The 21014-nt window shown below is 39.4% G+C and overlaps 2 protein-coding genes across 6 annotated transcripts; both read right to left on the bottom strand.

The window, feature by feature from the left end:
* Window positions 1–175: 175 nt before the first annotated feature.
* On the bottom strand, window positions 176–8647 carry RAB9A (RAB9A, member RAS oncogene family). Of its 4 annotated transcripts, none has more exons than XM_026666924.2 (3): window positions 8524–8641; window positions 4098–4130; window positions 176–1308 (listed from the first exon to the last, which is right to left on the bottom strand). In XM_026666924.2, the coding sequence occupies exon 3, from the start codon at window positions 1275–1277 to the stop codon at window positions 672–674; it is 606 nt and encodes a 201-aa protein (XP_026522709.1). In that variant the 5' UTR covers window positions 1278–1308; window positions 4098–4130; window positions 8524–8641; the 3' UTR covers window positions 176–671. The 4 variants fall into 4 exon arrangements, with proteins under 4 accessions (XP_026522709.1, XP_026522711.1, XP_087823145.1 ...); XM_026666926.2 differs by having other exon boundaries at window positions 4098–4123; window positions 8522–8632; XM_087967019.1 differs by having other exon boundaries at window positions 4098–4120; window positions 8522–8589.
* A 2503-nt stretch (window positions 8648–11150) lies between these two features.
* TCEANC (transcription elongation factor A N-terminal and central domain containing) lies at window positions 11151–15359 on the bottom strand. 2 transcript variants are annotated; one of them, XM_087967018.1, is made up of 2 exons: window positions 15302–15359; window positions 11151–13633 (listed from the first exon to the last, which is right to left on the bottom strand). In XM_087967018.1, exon 2 carries the CDS (start codon window positions 13623–13625, stop codon window positions 12573–12575), a length of 1053 nt encoding a protein of 350 aa, XP_087823144.1. In that variant the 5' UTR covers window positions 13626–13633; window positions 15302–15359; the 3' UTR covers window positions 11151–12572. The 2 variants fall into 2 exon arrangements, with proteins under 2 accessions (XP_087823144.1, XP_087823143.1); XM_087967017.1 differs by having other exon boundaries at window positions 15091–15359.
* Window positions 15360–21014: the final 5655 nt, after the last annotated feature.

The raw sequence follows: 21014 nt of genomic DNA on the forward strand, positions 1-21014 counted from the left end.
ATTCACAGATTTTCAATCGAAACTGATGTAGTAGTAGTTTAAAAACCTGACAACTTATGTCAAGATTTAAGACATACTGCAATCCATTTTTTTTAAAAAAACAACAACCTAGTAATGTATTATCTACTGCCCAGGGTTGGGCAAGAAGAACAGATAAAGACAAACACGGACAGGCTCCATATATGCATATTTATTATCTAACTTAAAATCTACAGGCAGTTCAGTGACAGGCAAATAGCAAAAGCCCTTAAAATATTTATATTAAATCAGATCTTTTTAAAAAACATGAAAGATGCAATCGTGAATAAGAATGTACTATCTACTAATATTGCTTTATGAAAAAGGTTTTAGTGAAGCAAAACATGAATTAGTGACCTCAAAAATATACATGTAGATATAAAATTTCTATTCCTCGTCTGAGTCCCCAAGTAGTGCTTCTAGAACTTTCAAGTTTTAGTATATAATTTATTATTCAAACACTTAAATTAGATGAATTCTTGAGTTAATACCTTCCCCAAATGTCAGATACGATTTAATTAATAATAGGTCACATTGAAGAGAATCTTCTGGCCAGCACATAAAGCAGTAAAATATTACAGTTTAATATATTAGAGTGCCATTCAATAAATCATATGTTCTATTATTCCCAGTTAAAAATGGAAGCTAAATAGTCAACAGCATGATGAACTAGGTTTGGGCTTTCGGTGAAGATTTATTGTATCTGTTTGAATCAAGTGATCTGATCTATCATCAGTAGCAAGAACTCTTCGAACGGCTTCCTCAAAAGCTGCTGCAACATTAGTGGCATCTTTTGCACTCGTTTCAAAGTAAGGATGGTTGCCACTGTTTCTACACCAGACCTGGGCTTCTTCTGTAGATACTTGCCTCTCAGTTATATCAACTTTATTACCCAGTATCACAAAAGGGAATGTTTCAGGCTCTTTCACATCTGCATAGTAAATGAATTCTTTTTTCCAGTTGTTCAGATTTTGGAAGCTTTGAGAATCATCTACACTGAAAGTGAGAAGGCAGCAGTCAGAACCTCTGTAGAAGGGAGTCCTCAAGCTCCTAAATCGTTCCTGGCCTGCAGTGTCCCATATCTGCATTGTGACAAAGTGTCCATCCACTTCCAGTTCTTTATTTAAGAATTCTACACCTATTGTATGGAATAACTGGGCATCAAATTTGTTAGTAACATATCTGTTCATAATTGAACTCTTTCCAACTCCTCCATCTCCTAAAAGGATTACTTTAAGGAGCGATGATTTTGTTGCCATTGTTTCAATAGATCCTTTATGATCTCCAGATCTGCAAAATAAAATAAAACAAAACTCACGTTGCAAACATTTCAACATAAATTCAACATGAAATATTAACTATATGCTAGTGAATCAATCAAAAATATTTTTGCCAAAAAAACCAGAAGACTGATTTTAGTACAATTAGATACTGTATATTCCACAAATTAGGCAGAAATTTGTACAGTATTCTGATGGAGAATACTTACTATGGAAAGACAGAAATTGAAGCTGAAACTGAAATACTTTGGCCACCTAATGAGAAGAGAGGACTCACTGGAAAAAACTGAGGTTGGGCAAGATTGAAGGCAAAAGGAAAAGGGGATGGCAGAGAATGAGATGGTTAGTGTCATCGACACAATTTACCCGAATGAAAACTCGGGAGACCATGGAGAATAGAGGAGCTTCATGTGCTATGGTCCAAAGGGTTCGCCAAGAATCAAACATTATTTAGCAGCTGAACAACAATTCTAATAGAGAGGACACTATAATCACCCAAAATAAGCTTGGGTGGCCAACCTTGGTTGATCTTGAAAGAGTTCAGCCTGATTAGGACTAGGATGGAAATGAAAAAATATTCCATAATCAGGAGTCAAACTTGACTTGAGGAAGGTTTTTTTTTTAATCCTCTTAATAGCATTTTCATTAATATGATTCCATTCTGCTTTTGATTCCAAGTCATCTCCTCAATTGTTAAAGAGTTTTTGCAATATGGCCATTTAGATTTTATATTCCGCAGTCTAAGTTTGAAAGACATGCAAGCCATAGGCATATCCATTGCCAATGCTGCAGACAAAAGTGTGTGTGTGTGTGTGTGTGTGTGTGTGTGTGTTGAGTTGAAAAATTCCAACTTCCCCATGATATGATGGGAACAATGCGAAGAACAACAAGAAGAGTCTAATTAAGAGAGAATTTGGGGGATCTGTGTAAGTGGCATGTAAAAACAAAAGGGAAAAATACATTTCTTTAAACACTTTTCAAAGTGACTAAATAGTGCAAATGTAAAGGTACAAACAAAAAACAAATCACTATATTCCTTACCTCCTTCTGTGATAGTTTACACTCCTACAATCTGACTATCATGTTTATAAAAATTTTCAGTGAAATACAATAAGAATTATTCTCAATTTCAGGTCTTATGTTAATAAGAACTGTATAGGTCAGGGGTCCCCAACCTGTGGGCTGCAGCCAATTTGCAAGTAGGCCATACGCACAGCACTTGCATTCAGAGCCCCACTTACATGAGCGCCAGAGCACTTGCATCCCCACTCGTGCCTGCCACTCACACAAATGAAGCTGGGCACGCACCCGTGTCTGCTCCTCACACAAAACAATCCCCTCTTCTCCCCCTGCACTAGGCTGCCAATCTGGAAAGGTTGAGGAATATTGGCCTAGGTAATCAGGGTAAACATTTTAAGTAATTTGCCAAAATAGTACGACACATTAAATATAAATATAATTGTTATAGTTATCCATTTAATTTTAAGATTTGTAAGGCCACCCAACTGAAACTGTGACTCTATGTGCTGTGAGCTTTTAAAAGCATTTAAAAATTGATAAATGATACAAATATAAATACAAATTATAAAATATAAATATTCTCCAACTTATGGGACATAAAGCCCCATTGATAACTACTTTGTTAAGTACTCAGAAAATTTATGTATAGTCAACCTTTCTCAAACCAGTATGATTCAATTTCCTTAAATGTGATAAAATTTTATTAATGTATAGTGCTGGTAAAATTCATTGTACCTGTGCAGTATTCACAACTCTCTGAATGACCTAAATTGGCCCGGCCAGAGTCCTGACGTGAACCCTATTGAACATTTCAGGAGGGACCTGAAAATGGCTGTCCACCGATGGTCACTATTCAACTTGACTGAGCTTGAGATGATTTGCAAGGAAAAAATCCAGGTGTGCAAAGCTTGTTGTGTCATACCCAAAAAGACTCAAGGCTGTAATTGTGCCAAAGGACTTTCTGGTCCAGTTGCCTCTTGAAAGACCACCTTTGGGACAACCATGATCTGGATAACTGAGAACCTCCTTAGACAATTGTGTCAAAAGTGCTTCAGCAAAGTATTGAGTGAAGGATCTGAATACTTATGCCAATGATATTCGAGTTTTTTCTTTTTAATAAATTTATAGACATTTCTAAAATTATGTTTTCACTTTGTCATTACGGGGTACTGAGTATAGATTAATGAGAAAAAATGAATTTCAACACAGAATCAGGCTACAGCATAACAAAATTGACAAAAGTGAAAGGGGTCTGAATACTTTCTGAATGCTTGGGAGAGTGCTGACTAAATATAACTACAATTGTAATGTCTAATACTATTATGTATTAATGTAGTATATTTAGCATGTTCATACATTACACACATTTACCTTTGATTTTGTAATTTTAATATATATAATTGTTTTTATCTGTATTATTACATAATAAAATATGTTTTATTACTCTGCCACTCAGAGTCACCTTGAAGCTTGAGATGGGTGGCATATAAATTAAATAAATACATTTGAACTTGCTGCATTCATAGTTGTCTTCTCAGTCAGTCATTTTGGATTTTTTCCCCCAAACCTGAATATCACAACATAAATATTGGGAAATAGTCTATTTGAAACCTCTTTCCAACATGCATTATGTCTGTCTCATCTAGATTAATATCTAATCTTCCTTTGCTACTTCTATCTGGATGTGCATATAATACATTTTTGTTACAAATGTCTTATTTATTCATCATTTAAATATGAGTATTATTACTATATGGAACATTTGATCAAAATAGTTACCTTTACTGTTCAGTGTAAATCATAATTAAATACCTGCCAAAAAAGAGAGAGAGATTATATTACTACTGAAGACATATTGCCAAGTATGCATTTTAAAATTAATACACTTTATTATGATATGGAATATGCTTAATATGTTCCAAAGGAAGTTATAATCAAATTATTCTTATACAACATTACATAAGCATTTATTAAATTCCACAACCTTCAACTTGTTTTCACTTAAATGAAATCTTTGCACACCCATTTTCTTTAAAATTAAATTGAAATCTTATGTATTTTTACTATGTACTAGTAAGTGAGAGGGAGGAGGCAGCAACATAACAGGCAGTATTTAAACTTCGTATGAATATTTTGTATTCATTCCATGTCAGGTAAACAGGTGACTAGAACTGGCCTACAGACAAACAAAGCTAATTGCTGCTCTGTAGGCACATTGTTTCCGTGATAACACAGTGACTTTTATTTTTTTCTTAAAAGTCTGCAAACCCATGGCTGATACCTTGCCTGATATCGGGAATGGCCCCCTAGGTGATGGAGTTGCCAATTTTGCTAAATGTGGCTTAGCCATCACTAACTAGTACACAGTAATTAATATACCAGAATTTTACAAAAGGATTGATTTATGGATTTATGTCTTAACAGTATCATAAACTGAAAGCATGGTCTGCACAATAAGATTCAGCTGAACTGTGAAATTTTACACCTCTAGCTCATTTATATGTCAAACAGTCTGATGGTAAAGGTAACTTTTTTTTAATATAGAGCATTCATGCGTCCAAATTATGCATGTCTTTGGGCCTTAATTCTGACCAAAAGGTTGGATCCAAAAGTGAAGTATGGTGAGTTTTGTAGCAGAAATGACGTTCTTTCCAACGACATAAAAAACAAATTAAAAACTACAAAATGGAGATATTTGCACCTAAAAAAGGGTAAACATTTGCGTAAACCAGTAACATCATGTATTTATGTGCTTATGTCTTTCTAGCTAGTTGGCTGAAAAGACTCTTACTGCAAATCTGGGATGGGTGGCATAGGATAGAATTACTGGTTCAGTTATGTCCTGAATCAAAGCATAAGAACTCAAAACAGGCAATACATTTATTTCAGGAAATGTTTCATATACCTTGCTTGCTGATCTATAACAAGGGAGGCAAAATTATATTATGCTTCAAACTCTGCACAGGAACTTAAACCAGGATGTGTGCTAATTCACAAAGTTTCAGTTCTCTGATAGATTTCAATGGGCTACAGTACCTGCACAAACTGCTCACTATGTGTCACCCAGAGCATGGTACACCAAGGGTGGCACATCTAGTCATCCACACTCCAACACCTACCTCACCTTGCAGTGGCGGCTCTGGCAGCCCGTCCAGCAAGACCCCGCGTGGCCACTGGGCTTCTTTCCAGCACCAGCATGGCACCGGAGCAGGAGGCCAAGTGACGCACTGGTGCCAAGACCACAAGGCGAAGTGAAGGGTTTGAGCTACCTCATGCACCATCTTACCTCAGGGCCACAGCAGCCAGACCATCCACACCCCAACACCTGCCTCTCCTTGTGGCCGTGCCAACGGTGCATCGCTCAGCCTCCTGCTCCATTGTGGCTGCGAGCAAGCAGAAGTGGGCTGGCGACCACACGGGGTCTTGCTGGATGAGGCTGTTGGAGCCGCTGGTACAAGACGAGGCAGTTTTCGGGGCATGGGTGGCCTGGTTGCGGGGCCCTGAGGTAGTTCCACCCTCCTGCCTCACGGCCACAGCACCAACACATCACTCAGCACCCTGCTCTGGTGCCATGCCAGCGCCGGAAGAAGTGGGCCGGCGGCCAAGTAGGCTCTTGCTGCACATGGGTGTTGATACTGCCGTGTGTGGCAGTTGTTGGGGCGTGGATGGCCTGGCTGCGAGGGCCCTGAGGTAAGCCATTCTGCCACCCTTTCACCTCACCTTACCTTGTGTCGGCAGCACCGCGAGCAACCAGACAGAATGGGCAGGTGGTCGGGTGTGCAGGCATTTAAGTTATTTTGTGGGGGTATGGCTTATATTGAGCGCATAGGCAGAAAACATGCTTGGGCTTGATTTTGGAATAGGTCTTGTTTTGGGGGAAATACAGTTTATTGGCCATGGTATCACAATGATTACAGGAAGTATTAACATATTTACAAAAATTAGACCAGGGACATAAAGTGGATACTTTCAAGTATATTACAATTCGCTAATCAAATGTAAGGGTACCATGTTGCTAGTTCTGGAGTAGATTGTTTTATTCTACATGTAATCATCATATCTAGTGAAATAGTGAATAATATTAATATTATATTCCACATTACTTTCAGTGGCATTAACTAAATGCTCAACTATTTAATTCAATTATTCAATTATTAATTCAATTTATTTCAATTATGAATTTTAACAATATGTTATCCCCACTTAGATTTATATTGCTGTAATCCAATGAAAAATGTCTTAGAAGTGATGCTTTAAACCACGGGTGTCAAACTTGATCGTGTCATGTGACATTGCGTGACATATCATGACTTTTTTTTGCCCTTGGGGAGCTGGAATGGGTGTGGGGCTGCATCCAGCCCATGGGCTGCCAGTTTGACACTCCTGCTTTAAACTATACTCATGACTTAGTATAAGTCTAGCTGATACTTGTATTTAAAAGTCTTGAAAAAAGGCGATATTATTTGAGTCTTATTCAAATAAACCTATAGAAATAATCATATAGATGCTATTGATGCTATTCAAAACTTCAATTTTCCAGTAATCTAGATAGTAGAGGCCACAGATCACTAACATCTAGCAATTCCCCTTTTCCATTATGAACAATTGTGTACAAATATTTTGTTAGCATTTTGAAATTATTGTGTGAACTATGATAAAGCTGAACTATGATAAGTCCTATTACCACTGGAACAATTTGGCAGGGGTTGTTGACCATGTATCTCCTTAAGCTTCTTCAGTGTGCTACTAATAAATCACTGAAACAATACAACAAAATCATAACTATATATCAAAACATAAGTGTTTGTGTGTGTGTGTGTATATATATATATATATACATATATACACATACATACATACACATACATACTTCAAAGCTTTTCAAATATATATTTAGAATTGTATTTAGAATTCAAAGCTAAATATTCCGATCAATACTATGAAGAGCAACTTGAGCAGTTGGGTAAAATAGAGCATAACAAATTCATATATTCATTACATCCAACTGAGAACTATAAAAATGCAACATTTACAGAGCAAAAAGTACATACTATACATCCTTTTTTGAGTGGATCTACTGTATATAGTCTATGGGCTTGGGGCAAAAAAAGCCCACTGTATCTTTAATTACAGTCTTCATGGGTTTGGTTTTTTTGAAAACAAAAATCAGGGTAGTTCTTTACTCTTTGAGTTTACAATTAAAAATTGCTTTTAGATACTGTTCTTTTAAAATATTGCGTCATGCTGTAAAGACAGTCTACAATTTTTCATCTTGCTAATGAAAATAAATATATTTTAAAAATCTGACTGTTTTCATGATCAGCTAAAAAGGTTGCTTTGCTCTCTTACCCACTTAAGACACATCTTATGTCACCTAGGCCCCTTTTTACACTTAACTGCACAAATAGGAGGAAAAATATTTTTAAAACTCAATTTAATCAAAACAAAAAGCAGCAGCACAACAAATGAGCAGCATAGCTTGATTATCTCTTTTTTTTGGGGGGGGGGGGGGAGAAGGGATTTTCCACATGAAAAATGCAACAAAGAAGACATACATAAATTGTTGAACCGTCCTCTGACAGTCCAGTGATTTTAATTAATTTGGCTTATTTGCCCCAGGGATAACTTGGTCACGCGCCAACTGAGAAGTACAGAAGGGAAGCAATTTCCCAACTTGACCGCCGTCTCCTCCTGATCACGGGGCTTTTTATCACGCCACTGGAAAGAACAGAGGGGCATCTTAGAAGGATAACTTTCTCCCTACAGCTTAAAAAAAGAGGGGGGGGGCGTAATTGTGCGGGATAAGGCTGCCCCCGAAGGCTTTGTTTCCTCAAGTTTCACGCTAGGAAGCCCGTCAGCCAGGACCATTTGCAAGAGACTCTGCAGTCCCGTCCCCCCGTCCCCCCCCCCAATTGCCGAGGCGGGCCTTTTTCGAGAGTCCTGACAAGCAACGTTGTCTTTAGGACCCTCCCTCTTGCACCAAGGACCGACCAAGAGCCACCCCCTCGACCGGACCCTTTCCAAAATATACGACGGGAGGCGAGGGAAACATCGCCAATGCCTCCTCCCCATCTAGTGTAAGCAGCCATGAAAAGCGCAAGCCGACGCCCGGAGTCCTCGGGGCCAGGAACCGCATCCCGGAAGAACTGGGTTCTTTCTTGAGCCCATCTATGGTAAAATAAGGCCAGAGATGGGACGCGCTCACCTGTCAAGAAAGCGGAGAGCCGATAGCCGGCCCGGAGCACTTACGGCCACCGCGACAGAGAGGAAGAGAGGGAGCTTGAGAGGGAAATAACATGGCCGGGGCTGCGCTAGGAGGGCGGAATCTGGCCCTCACGTGACATCAGACGAGGACAGCCTCGGCTCGCCGATTCTCGGCCCAATTGAGCGGAAGGGAGGCTGTTGCTAGGTTACGGGGGCCTCGTCCCCTCTCTAGACTCGCGGTTCTAATTGCAGACTGTCTGGGCCGTCCCGCCTCTTTGCGTGTGTCCGATCGGCTTGCTGGGCCTCTGGAAAACAGCGAGGCCCGTACAGTTCGTTCCTGCTTGAAAATTTCGCGGAAGAACAAGTTAAGTCAGTCTTCCTGCAACTTTTTTTGTTTTCTGTAGGTCTCGTAGTCTATAAAGTATTTCTTTTCTTGGGTTCTGACATTTCATGCCTTTGAATTATGCTGCTTGGACAAGATTGTTTAAGAACCAGGCCGTCAATATACTTGATGAAATACAGTAGATCCAGAGTAATCGCTGGAAGCCCTAGTAATGAAGCTAAGCTTTTAAAAAATGTTGAACGCGTAGTTGTTTTTCCAAGGAGATCCTAATGTTAGTAAATAAATTCATTGAAATGCAATGCAAAGAGGCCTGCAAGAGATAAGGTATCTAGGTGCTATCACTATGGATTTCAGCACCCCCCTTCCCCTCCTAGAAGAATGAAATGTTTTGAGGAATGTAAAAGAGGCAGGATAGTACAATATATTTTCCTAAATGAGAAATGGAGTTTTTAGAGGCAGATTCACTCTTTCTTAATATGCCCCAAACAGACTGGGCCAGCCTATCTACAAAATCAAAGATGTTCAACTCAAGGGTGATGGGATTAAGAGCAGGACATGACCCTTCAGGACATAATAGAATTAACCCACTACCATTTAGCAGAAGACACACAACTCATTATATTGAAGTGTTTCCTAAGGGTATTTCAGATATTGCACCACCCTCAGAGCAGTCAAAACTCCATCCAAACAGCTCAGACAGACACCTAGGATTTGCATTTTCTCTTTTGCCTTTGGAGCCAGCTATGACCCCTATATGACCCCATAGGAATTTGACAACAGCCAATATAATACATGTTATTGCACAGGAACAGGAACCTCAAATACAAAACTCAAAGAAGGTATAAAACTCCCCCACTCTGAACTCCATCTGGTCAGCTGCCTAGAACCACAAACCCATGTGGTTCTGCTTCATCAATAAACCATCTTTCCAATCAGCCTCTGTGTTTCCAGTCTTGTCTTTCTACTAGCTTGGAACTGAACCAGATGGATATTTCTTCCCACAGATTTGTAAGACAATATTTAGTGAAATGAGGCCTTATTGCAAATCTCTTTGGAAAAATACTAGTTTTCCATTGCAACTTGTAGTGTGGAATCAATCATTAGGCAACTTCTAGCTATGTATGAAGTAGCCCTGTTCTCTATCCTTAGCACTGAAGAAGGCAAAGCACAAAGGTTTGGTCTAGCACACGATCTGTGCTGAATGTTGCACCAAAACTTTATAATGGTTATCAATAAAATTCTCACCTAATCTACATTTTCAAGAAAGGTGGCTGTTTTGCCTCACATATGCTTATGGAACAATATAATATTTTTTTAAAGCCATTTTCACTTTGTTTCATGTAATGCACACTAAACTGAGTTAGTTGTGATGTTAGAGAGATATTACTTGGAGATGTGCAAACTTATACTTTTATACACAGCCAATGCTGTGTTGTTGATTTACAGCCCTAGTAATCTGTAGCAAAGACTATATGATTGAACAAAGAGGATGAATCTGAAATGTACCCAAAACCAATATATTTAATCTTGATAAGAAAAATGCAGTGAACAATTGATAGTTATAAGACTAAAAATTAAAACAAGTAGATAAATCTTAGCAGAGTGCTTACAAATGCTGGGGGAGTGGTGGCAGATGCTGGGAGAAAGATTACAAGTAGTTGAATGAGGTGTGTGTCAAAAGTAAAATGACCAAGTGGAAGAATGCTTCTGCCCACTTAAATAAGAACTGGTTATGTCAGGAAAGTCATAAGATCAGTGTAGTGTGTGATAAACAAGAAAATATGGGGTGAATGGGTGCTATATGAATATATATTGAATACAAAATTGAACCAATAGTACAAAATAAGAACATAAAGGTGATTTGGTTACATGGGAAAATGAAGGAATTAATCACAAATATGTAACTAGTTAAGAGTAAAGAAAGACTGAGGAAGTTGTGAATAGATGGTTGATAAGATCCCTGCGAAAGAGTAAAATTGTAAGAATGAAAGGTAATGAAGAAACAAGTATAAATATTAATATTTAACTAAATTTAATTTTTATTATTTCAAACTGGATAGACAGTTTGGTCTAATGATTAAAGCACAAGGCTAGAAAGCAAGAGATCGAGTTCAAGTCCTGCCTTTGGCTATGGAAGCCACCTGGGTGACCTTGGGCGTCACTCTCAATCCAACTCATCTCACATGGTTGGTGTGGAGAAAATAGGGGGAGGAAAGTATGTTGAAGATGTTTGCCACCTTGAGTTATTTGTAAAAATAATAAAGGTGGGAAATAAATAATACTGATTTTTCTTCCTTGCTTTATTTTGTTTGGCTTACTATTTTTTCATTTCTTTTCTGAACTTTACATAATGTTTATCTCAGAAGAGATTAGCACAATGGGTACGCATGCATATATTTGGTTTTTGGGTTTGGCAATAAACTCTAATAACATGAATACCTAAGTCATAAATGCTTCAATTATTCTTCCAGAAATAAAAAAAAACTATAATTTTAATGAGTATTGGCTTTATTTATCAACTTTTTTTTTTTAAAAAAATCATATTTATTTAGTAACTAGTTACACTGGCAGGATTAAAATGCATTAGTGTAAAAACTTAGAACTAAAGATGAATCCAAGAAGGAACACCCAGAACCACCATACTGAGTATACCTAGAAATAAAACATAATAAATCTGTATTAATTATAAAGTTTTATGGCTTAGAATAAAATTGATCTAATCCGGAGTGTCAAACTCGTGATGACACAGCGTTGTCATGTGACATAGCGTAACTTTTTTCCCCTTGGCTAAACCAGGAGTTGGCGGGGTCAGCATGTGATGCATCCTCACGGGCCGTGAGTTTGACACCCCTTATCTAATTCATCATTCTCCATAAAAGCCGCAGCACTGAAAAGTACTGTCTGACTGATTAGAAACTTGACAGGTAGCCACTGACTGTCTATTTATCGGCAAATTTAGTGTAAGAAATAATAAAACACCTGGCTGTTATAGGAAAAGGTACTTCCTTAGTCTCTGGACTAAGTCTTTAAAAGCTTAAGAAACTGCACATTCAGTTGGTTCAGGAAACTAACAGGTAAATTAATAAACCTGTTTTAATATTAGTGTGATATAAATACACTGAGCTATATTATCATAAAAGACATTAAATTAACATTTGCCTTCAACTTGAACTGAAATCTACAGAATAATTACTCACATTTCCAAAAACACTGCCTTCATATCAAGGACATCTTGTGTGTGTGAGTGTGGGTGTGAGTGTATGTGAGTTAGTGCGAAAGAGGGAGAGAGATCTTCATTATCATGACATCCCTTGGGTCTTCTCATGTGGACTACCAAAGATGGAGGAATTTCAAGGATTGTGAAATAGTCAGGAAACTTCATTCCTAGAAATTTACCAACTAAAATTTAAGTCTTCAAATGAATGTAAAAAGTTACTCGATTAACAATGCTTTTAAAATATCCTATTATCTGTAAGTTGCATGGCATTGATACTATAGTAATGCTGATTTGCTATTACGAACTGGCCTGAGTCATACTCTGCTTTCTAGACAATTTCCAATATTTTACAATCATTTGTTCAGTAATTCACGTTCACATTTTATTACAGCACAGAACCATTTAAGCATTTTCAATACTGCTATATTCAAATATTTGCTCTGGGTTATCTTCATATTTTATATTTACTTCTTCTAAGTAATGTACAATCTTATAAACAGATCCATCTGCTATGGTACCACTGCTCTCCACATTTATTACAAATCACGTAAGTCATCATTTGTTCATCTGGATTTGTATTCTGCACCCAACCAGGAAGGAAAAGGGCTCCCCTTGCAATGACAGTAATAGTGCAATCATATTTTTCACAGCGCTTACATTTTATTTTGCTTGTATGTGTACCACTGATATTTTGGGGGAGCTGATGTTCCAGAACAGATGACTCTGTAAATGAAGTCCTGAGCTCTTTCAGTTCATCATGTGCCATTTCCATCACAGACATATCAGCAAATGTTTTGGGATTAAGAGCACCTGTGAGCAAGTTAGTCTTTAAATGAAAATTTTTACGATTTTTCAAGTTTAAAACTTTGCTCCTGATACAGTTTTTGTATTTTCTATTATTTTTTGCATACATTGAAAAAATGTGCTGTTCAATTTCTTCTGCTAATTTGTGATGCTTTTCATTTTGTTCATTGCTTGTTGAAGAATCATGCAAAGCTTTGTTGAGAAGTTCTACACATTTAGACCTTAGAGGTGTAATGGGATCACCAGATGGGTTTATTTTGCTATCCAAGCATGAGATTCCCAGATGTTCTGATTGAATTGCATAATCCTCTTGCACATTACTTCTAACAGCTTTTGAACCGTTTTCTGATGGCAGGCAATTCTTGGAACTGACAGAATCTACTTTTTCAAGCTGATCTTCTTTTTCACAATAATTTCTATTCTCCAAGACTACCTGATCATTCCTAATAGAAATTTCCATATCACTGGCTCTTGGTTTAATATGCATTGATTGATATTTTTTATAAAGTGTTTTCCATTTTGACAATAAATGCTTAGACTTGTTTTTCAGTACTACAGAGGGACAGTTCTTGAGGATTTGGAAAACAGCTTTGGCAATATCAGTCTCTTGGAGATTGTTTATAGTCATATCAACAGTTTCAAGATATTCAAGATGACTTCCAATATCTTGGTAATTTTTTTTATGCAGTAGATTCTCTATACAACCAGCTGTAGTCATGATAATGTTTCTGTCAGACATTGCAAATTCTGAAATAAAAGTAGCAAAAGCATTTTTAAACTACAGTGCACCATATAATTTTGCATGGAGAGTAAAGCGTAACGTAAGACAACTTGCTCAAACAATTCTTCATATTTGAACATTTACCTCTCCCCCCACTCCTCCCCCCCCTCCCTGTCTCTCTATGTGTATATATATATAAATGTATTATTTTCTTTTTCTGGTTATTCTGGTTATTCTCCCCTGACCAAATCTGGTTCATTTTCTTTTTGTTTTTTATTCATTTTTCTGATAATGGGCAAAGTGCCTTTACATAATTAGTTCCAACATTCTTTTGGGCTGGAAATAATGAAAAGGAAATCTAAAGTTCCTAATATTGGACCACTAATATTTGTGTATAAACATTTAGTTACACTTTACAATTTTCCTACAACTTTTATTATAAAATAGATTATCTTTTTAATTTTTTGAGCAGCTGTTATTTAATATTTTTGAACAATCAATAGTTGAGAACAATTTAGTTGTAAGATAGGGAGAGCTTGGATCACACTTGGTAGGGTTGCATCAAACACATACAATGTGGAAAATATTAAAATTTTCTATTTTTTTCCTTGGGTTTAGCCAGTTTTTTTTCCCTTAATACCTGTACTAAGCATATCTGAACAGTCACAATGCAGGTTATTTACATTTCCCAGCATCAGAATTTTTGGGAGGCATAAAATGAGGCTCTTCTCTAATACAGAGCTCTCTGAGCTATACTTTTTTCACAACTTTTTGGAAGGTTAGACCCTTTTACTTTTATACCACACATTAGAATATGTCAGAACTTACACATCCCTCTAAAACAGTGTTTCTCAACCTTAGCCATTTTAAGATGCATGGACTTCAACTCCCAAAATATCTGGCAGAACTCTGGAAGTTGAAGTCCACACATCTTTAAATGGCTAAGGTTGAGAAGCATGCTCTAAAATATGGCTTTCCTAATCACCGTTTAATGAATAAGCACAAGTAGCTGGAAAAGACTAGAGCTGGAAACAATTAGCATGTATGTGCGAGGGGAACCTTTACCTTAGCTGGTTTTAGCTGGATTTTTGTAACATGATGCTTCAAACAAGCAAACCAAAAAGCAGATTGAGGTATCACCTATTGCATGAATGTAGCTCATCCTCACCACACAAAACAGCCTTCTGCTTTGAGCTACAATTCCCATCACTTTCAGGGAACGTGGCTCATAGTGGTTAGAAATGATAGAAGTTTTAGTTAACTATGTTTGGGAGTGGCGGCTTATAATTATCCTTAACTTTCAGCATGAACTTGTAGGAAAATATGAAACAGGAAAAAAAATTCGACGACACCGAGTGCCACTTCTACACAAGTTTGAGCCCGAAACAATTTAGGAGAGACAGAAGATGCAAATATAAGAGATCCCAACAGAAATGGCTAGAAAAGCCAAATTAAGTATTGCCGAAAAGAAACGAAAACCCACCTGATGCGATTTGCATACAGTTTACACGAGCTCTTCGTTTGAAAACGCTGCTGCTATTGCAGCTAATATCCACTTTTGTCATATAGCTTAAGGTTTGTCTGGCTAAACTACACAACAGTACCCTGCTAGGTATACAAATAGTTTGTTTTTAGGTTTCCCCGAAGCCAAGTAATAAAATAGGGCCCCCATCACGACACCGGTTCCTCCTCACCTGGAGACACCCCACAAAGCCGCCGTAGGACTTCCGCCCTTCCAGCCTCGCTTCATCTGCGGCTCCGCCTCTCAGTCAGAAAACGTAAGATGTGCGCGCCTCAACACCCTAATTGAAAACGAGCGGCTTGTTTCTCTGGCTCAGCCCTAACTGCAGCGCCCTCTGGAGGTGCGGATAAGCTGCCACAGTTCCTAGACAAGTACAAGCCAATCCTGAGAAGTATGGGAGTTGAAGTTTTTATATTTGGAGACTGAAGAAGGCTATATATGTATGGCACGCTATTTGCAATTTCTTCGAGGTTGCGGTATTTGTGGGATTCTAGCAGCGCAAAGTAAATATTCAGAAATAATTCAAATTAATTTTAGAGCTGCTTAGTTCCATTGACTGTTAAAGATGTGTTCACCTGGAACACTACAATGAAGTAGCCAACTGCATTTTATCCTTGTGCAAATTCATATTATGATCAATTAGATTCCATGCATTATGTAAATCCACAAAATTGAATTAATAAACATTGGGTCTAGGAAGTTTAATTTATAATTTATTTTTCCAGTTAATTAGAAATATTTAAATGTTTACCATCATGTACTGGAACTGAAAAGGAAATATACCCTATCGTTCAGCCTCCCAAGAAGAGGTTTACATTAAAAATACAAATTTACTAAAGAAAGAAAAATAAAATACTTGCTGCCCTTTATATACCGTGTTTCTCCAACAATACGGCCTCCACCAATAGGAAGCCCCAGCATGATTTATTGGCATAAAATCAAATTAAGCCCCTCCCCCCCAAATTAAGGCCCATATTAAACATGCGAAATGGGGGGGGAATGGCGGGGGGGGCTTGCCGTTAGGAAGTACTTTGTTGCATGCCCGGATATGGTGCTGCCTGCGTTGGTGGAGCACTTCATATCGGGAGACCTTCCGCCACCGTTGCTTTTCTTTCTCCCTTGCTGCTGTGGCGTTACAGCAACGCCGCGGCATTTGGCGCAGCCACGTGCAGCCAATCAGGGCTCCTCCCTGCAACCGGAGCCCTGAGGAGACACTTGGCTTCAGGCGCTCCTGTGGCCGCCTTCCCTTTGCCTTCGAAGGTAAGCGATTATTTTAAAACCTCTGCTCATCCCATCAGGGCTGCGCCGGAGCCGTGCGAGCTGGGCAGAGCCGGGAAAGCGAGCCGCGGGTGTTTCCTGGTTCTGCCCAGCCCGCACGGCTCTGCTGCGACCCTGGCGGATGAGCGGAGGTTTTTAAAATAATTCACTTTACCTTGAAGGCAAAGGAAAGCGGCACAGGAGCGCCTGAAGCCAAGTATACCAACAACAAAAGGCAAATCCTCAAGGTGGGCTGGAGGGAGGTGGCTACGTGCCCCCGGGCTGCTTCAATGCAAGGTCCTGACTTGCAGCATCCTGCTTTCGCCGCCGCCTCCCTCTCCGACTGCAAAACTCGTGTGCTTCGCCAACGCTCCGAGCGAGGCGAGCTCTTTCATACATAGAGAGAGGGGGAGAAAGACGCCGGCATGCTCCGAGAGGATGGCTCTTTTCTCTAGCCGAGGCTGACATCTGACTGAATCTCTATCCCGCTCCTTTATCCTCACGACGGGGTCGGCAGCGATGCTCTCTGGTGCGGCCACCTCAGTTTGCCAGCCTTGCCCCGCTATGAGACGATATTGTGACAGCTGCTGCTGCCGCACTCCCTTCTCTTTCCTCGCCTCTCCTCCCTTCGCCGGCAGGAGTGTGCGTGCCTGCTGCCACTGCCGCCGCTCCTGAGGCCATCTGCGGCGGGCAGGTGGGAAAGCAAGCAAGGTGGCTGCGCTGTCTTCTTTTCCCCTCAGCGAAGCGCCGCTGCTTGCCGCCGCCACCGCCACCTGCGATGGGCGAGGAGGCGGCGGAGGCACCCGAAATGTCACCAAGGCAGTGAGTGCCTCCCCGCCGGGCCCTCCGCTCATCCCGCCAGGGCCGTGGCAGAGCCGTGCGGGCTGGGCAGAACCAGGAAACACCCGCGGCTTGCTTTCCCGGCTCTGCCCAGCCTGCACGGCTCTGCCACGGCCCTGGAGGCACTTCCTGTCAGCCTCGGCTAGAGAAAAGAGCCAGCCTCTCGGAGCATGCCGGCGTCTTTCCCTCTCTCTCTCTCTCTATGTATGAAAGAGCTCGCCTCGCTCGGAGCGTTTGGCGAAGCACACGAGTTTTGCAGTCGGAGAGGGAGGCGGTGGCGAAAAGCAGGATGCTGCAAGTCAAGACCTTGCATTGAAGCAGCCCGGGGGGCACGTAGCCACCTCCCTCCAGCCCACCTTGAGGATTTGCCTTTTGTTGTTGGTATACTTGGCTTCAGGCACTCCTGTCGGCGCCTTCCCTTTGCCTTCGAAGGTAAAGTGAATTATTTTAAAAACCTCCGCTCATCCCGCCAGGGCCGTGGCAGAGCCGTGCGGGCTGGGCAGAACCAGGAAACACCCGCGGCTCGCTTTCCCGGCTCTGCCCAGCTCGCACGGCTCCGGCGCAGCCCTGGTGGGATGAGCGGAGGTTTTTAAAATAATTCGCTTTACCTTCGAAGGCAAAGGGAAGGCGGCCACAGGAGCGCCTGAAGCCAAGTGTCTCCTCAGGGCTCCAGTTGCAGGGAGGAGCCCTGATTGGCTGCACGTGGCTGCGCCAAACGCCGCGGCGTTACTGTAACGCCACAGCAGCAAGGGAGAAGGAAAAGCAACGGTGGCGGAAGGTCTCCCAAACATCCAAGCTGTCGCCGCCCGCCCACCCGAGGATGCAAGGGGGGGGGGAATTAAGTCACCCCCGAAAAGACGGCCTAGCTGGTTTTTCGGGGGTCAAAAAAAAATAAGGCCCGGCCTTATTATGTGAGAAACACGATACATGAGAACACATTGAAGTCAATCTGTATGTGTATTTGGCAGTGTGGAAAGGGAACTTCACGAAGACAGTAGTGTCACAAAAACAGGAAAAGCCCAAGGGGAACATCAGGTCAGCCATAAAACAAACTTACATAGGAAAAGGAATCAAATAAAAAAGGTATTAAAGAATCCCTAGAGACAAAAGCCTAAGTAATTAAGAAAACTAGACAAATAAGAAAAGGAAACAAAAAGATAATTTAGAAAACCCTTACAAACACAGGACATACCAAATAAGCAAAACAAACAGACAAAAGACACAAAATATAAATTACAAAAGGGACAGACAGAAGATTGCCACAGAACAAATATGAAAAACTATCTTAAAGCTAAAAGAGATTAGAGAAAACCAATAATACAATTTAGCCAGCCCGCGGAGTTTGCCCTCCGGCGGGAATAAAGACAAACTCAAACAGGATTTGAAACATTAAGCACAAATACAAACACTCACACAAAATCAATTTACAAAGGGAGAAAAGGGTATAAAAAACCAGGGACTTACCATAAGAAGCTAGCTAGCCCAGGAATGCAGACTTCTCGCTGTTCTCCGCCTTCCTGAAAAATAAAAAGATCCAGCTTTCAAGCAGTTGTCCGTATCCTTGCGCCGGAGCTCTCCCAGTGGGAAAATCGAATCCTCGAAAGAAAGGCATTTTGACACCTTTCAACAGCAGTACATTCAAGATAATTTAACGGAATTGCAACTAAGAATTCATAGGCTTCAATCAGTGGTGGGATTCAAATTTTTTTACTACAGGTTCTGTGGGTGTGGCTTGGTGGGCGTGGCTGGGGAAGGATACTGTAAAATCTCCAGTCAGAGGTGGTATTTTCTGGTTCTCTGAACTACTCAAAATTTCCACTACTGGTTCTCCAGAACTAGTCAGAACCTGCTGAATACCCCCTCTGGCTTCACTATGTATTAAAGGGTTCACAAGATGTACATACAAAATTTGGGTCAATGTAAAAATAATATGCAACATAAAATAATTTTAGAAGTACAGTATTCAGCCTTCCATCCTTCCAAAGTGGGTAAAATGAGGACCCAAATTGTTGGGGGCAATATGCTGACTCTGTAAACCGCAGAGAGGGGTTACAGAGGGCTGTAAAGCACTGTGAAGCAGTATATAAGTCTAAGTGCTATTGCTATTTGCTGTATTAATAAACTATTGTTTCCTCCCCAGAAGATTGCTTTGGCATCTTTATTTCTATTTCAGTTTAAGAAACTCTTTAACTCTGGCTTATTCTGAAGATAATTTTCAATAGTATTTTAAAATTATCCATACATGCTTATAAAATTTGTTATGGCTTATATTGCTGCCTTTGCATTTTGTCTTCACTTTCTGCTGCCTTCTGCTGACATTCAGTTTTAATTTCCATTGGGGTAAACGGATCTTCAAGATGTCTTATGTATTGTATGTAACATAGCAAAGGCCCTTGTATAACAACTTTAATTATATATATTTAAACTCTAAATAAATATGAGCAACTTATTTTTAATTACATGAATAGGTCTATATAGTTTTTCTTACAACATATGAACTTCCAAGATTTTTTTATAACTTCTCCAATATGCTGGCTGCCCTACGCATTCACATCTATGGTAGATCTCCAGAATTTATACCCAGTATTTGTGGACTGAACTAATAAAAGTAGTTTTAGTCTTTCCATATAATTGATTTTGTGGTCTGGACTACCTACTGGAGCTTTCAACAATCTTTCTCCAAAGCTGTCAACTTACAGAAATCTGAAAAAAGTCTGATGCTTTGTCTGTGTTTCTTTGTGTGCCAAATCACCTCTTTTGGATTTTTTAAAAAACACATAATCCTTATTAGATACACATTTAAAGGCATATATGACAATATTTTATTTTCACCTGAACTATTCTAGTGATTCATTTTTCACAGAACAAAATAAATATGGCTTGTTTCATATAGCCAATGCTTTAATTTCAAATTCAAATTCATTTTGATGATCTTTTGATATTTCTTTCTTAATAATACCAAATTATAAGAGGACGATAGATCTGAAACCTACTAATGACCACAAGAGGGTAGCATTGGGTATATTTCGCAACTACTACCTTGATCCAAAAACAAGCTCCTTCCCTAATATGTATTAGTAAAGTCAGATATGTATGTAAAAATGTGAAAAAATATAAACAATAGCAAAGAACGTTGGAAGGGGATATTTTATTTATCAAATTCATATGGCTAATCAATTCACAAGAAGTAATCTGGGCAGCATACAACAATCCATCCTCAAGCACAGCACAATGAAGACTAAGCTCATAAAATGTGCTTCAAATGACTCCTTCCGGTCTGATTTAATCTGGTTCTAGCCTGTTTTGTCTACTGGTGCTGTTTTATCTGCTCTCCTGGAGCTTGTTATCCTTCTTATATTATTGTATTCATGCACTATCAATTCAATTATCTGGCTTGCTGGATGCACTAAACATTAATTACACTGATAAGGTTCACACAACACACAGGAGGACATGCCATATAAAAGCAGCAAGTTTTTATGGCTGGAAAAAAAGACAAAAACATATAGATTTGAAACCAGATATTTTTATTGGGAATTTTATCTGAAATATATAGTAAGGAATTGAAATATTTGATTGTAAATGTATTAACAGCGGCTAGGATTGTATTTGCTAAAAATTGGAAAAATGAGAAAATACCAACGCAGGAGGAAGTAATTAAGAAAATAATGGAATGTGCTGAAATGAGTAAATTGACATTTGAAATTAGAGAACAAGACAAACAATTCTATAAGATTTGGGATTTATTTTATCAATGGTTAGAAAATAAAATATGGTAATGAAATATA

This window comes from Notechis scutatus, chromosome 5, assembly GCF_049901735.1.
Source record: "Notechis scutatus isolate UNSWTSFEM ecotype Mainland chromosome 5, rNotScu1.2, whole genome shotgun sequence".
NCBI classification, from domain to species: Eukaryota; Metazoa; Chordata; class Lepidosauria; order Squamata; family Elapidae; genus Notechis; species Notechis scutatus.

Excerpts from the sequence above, each read along its gene's own strand:
- RAB9A (XM_087967020.1), bottom strand. The coding sequence starts at position 1,277 with ATGGCAACAAAATCATCGCTCCTTAAAGTAATCCTTTTAGGAGATGGA.
- TCEANC (XM_087967017.1), bottom strand. The coding sequence starts at position 15,172 with ATGACAAAAGTGGATATTAGCTGCAATAGCAGCAGCGTTTTCAAACGA. Across the intron at positions 13,634-15,090 it reads CTGTATGCAAATCGCATCAG|AATTTGCAATGTCTGACAGA; the intron begins GTGGGTTTTCGT and ends CTTTTATTTCAG.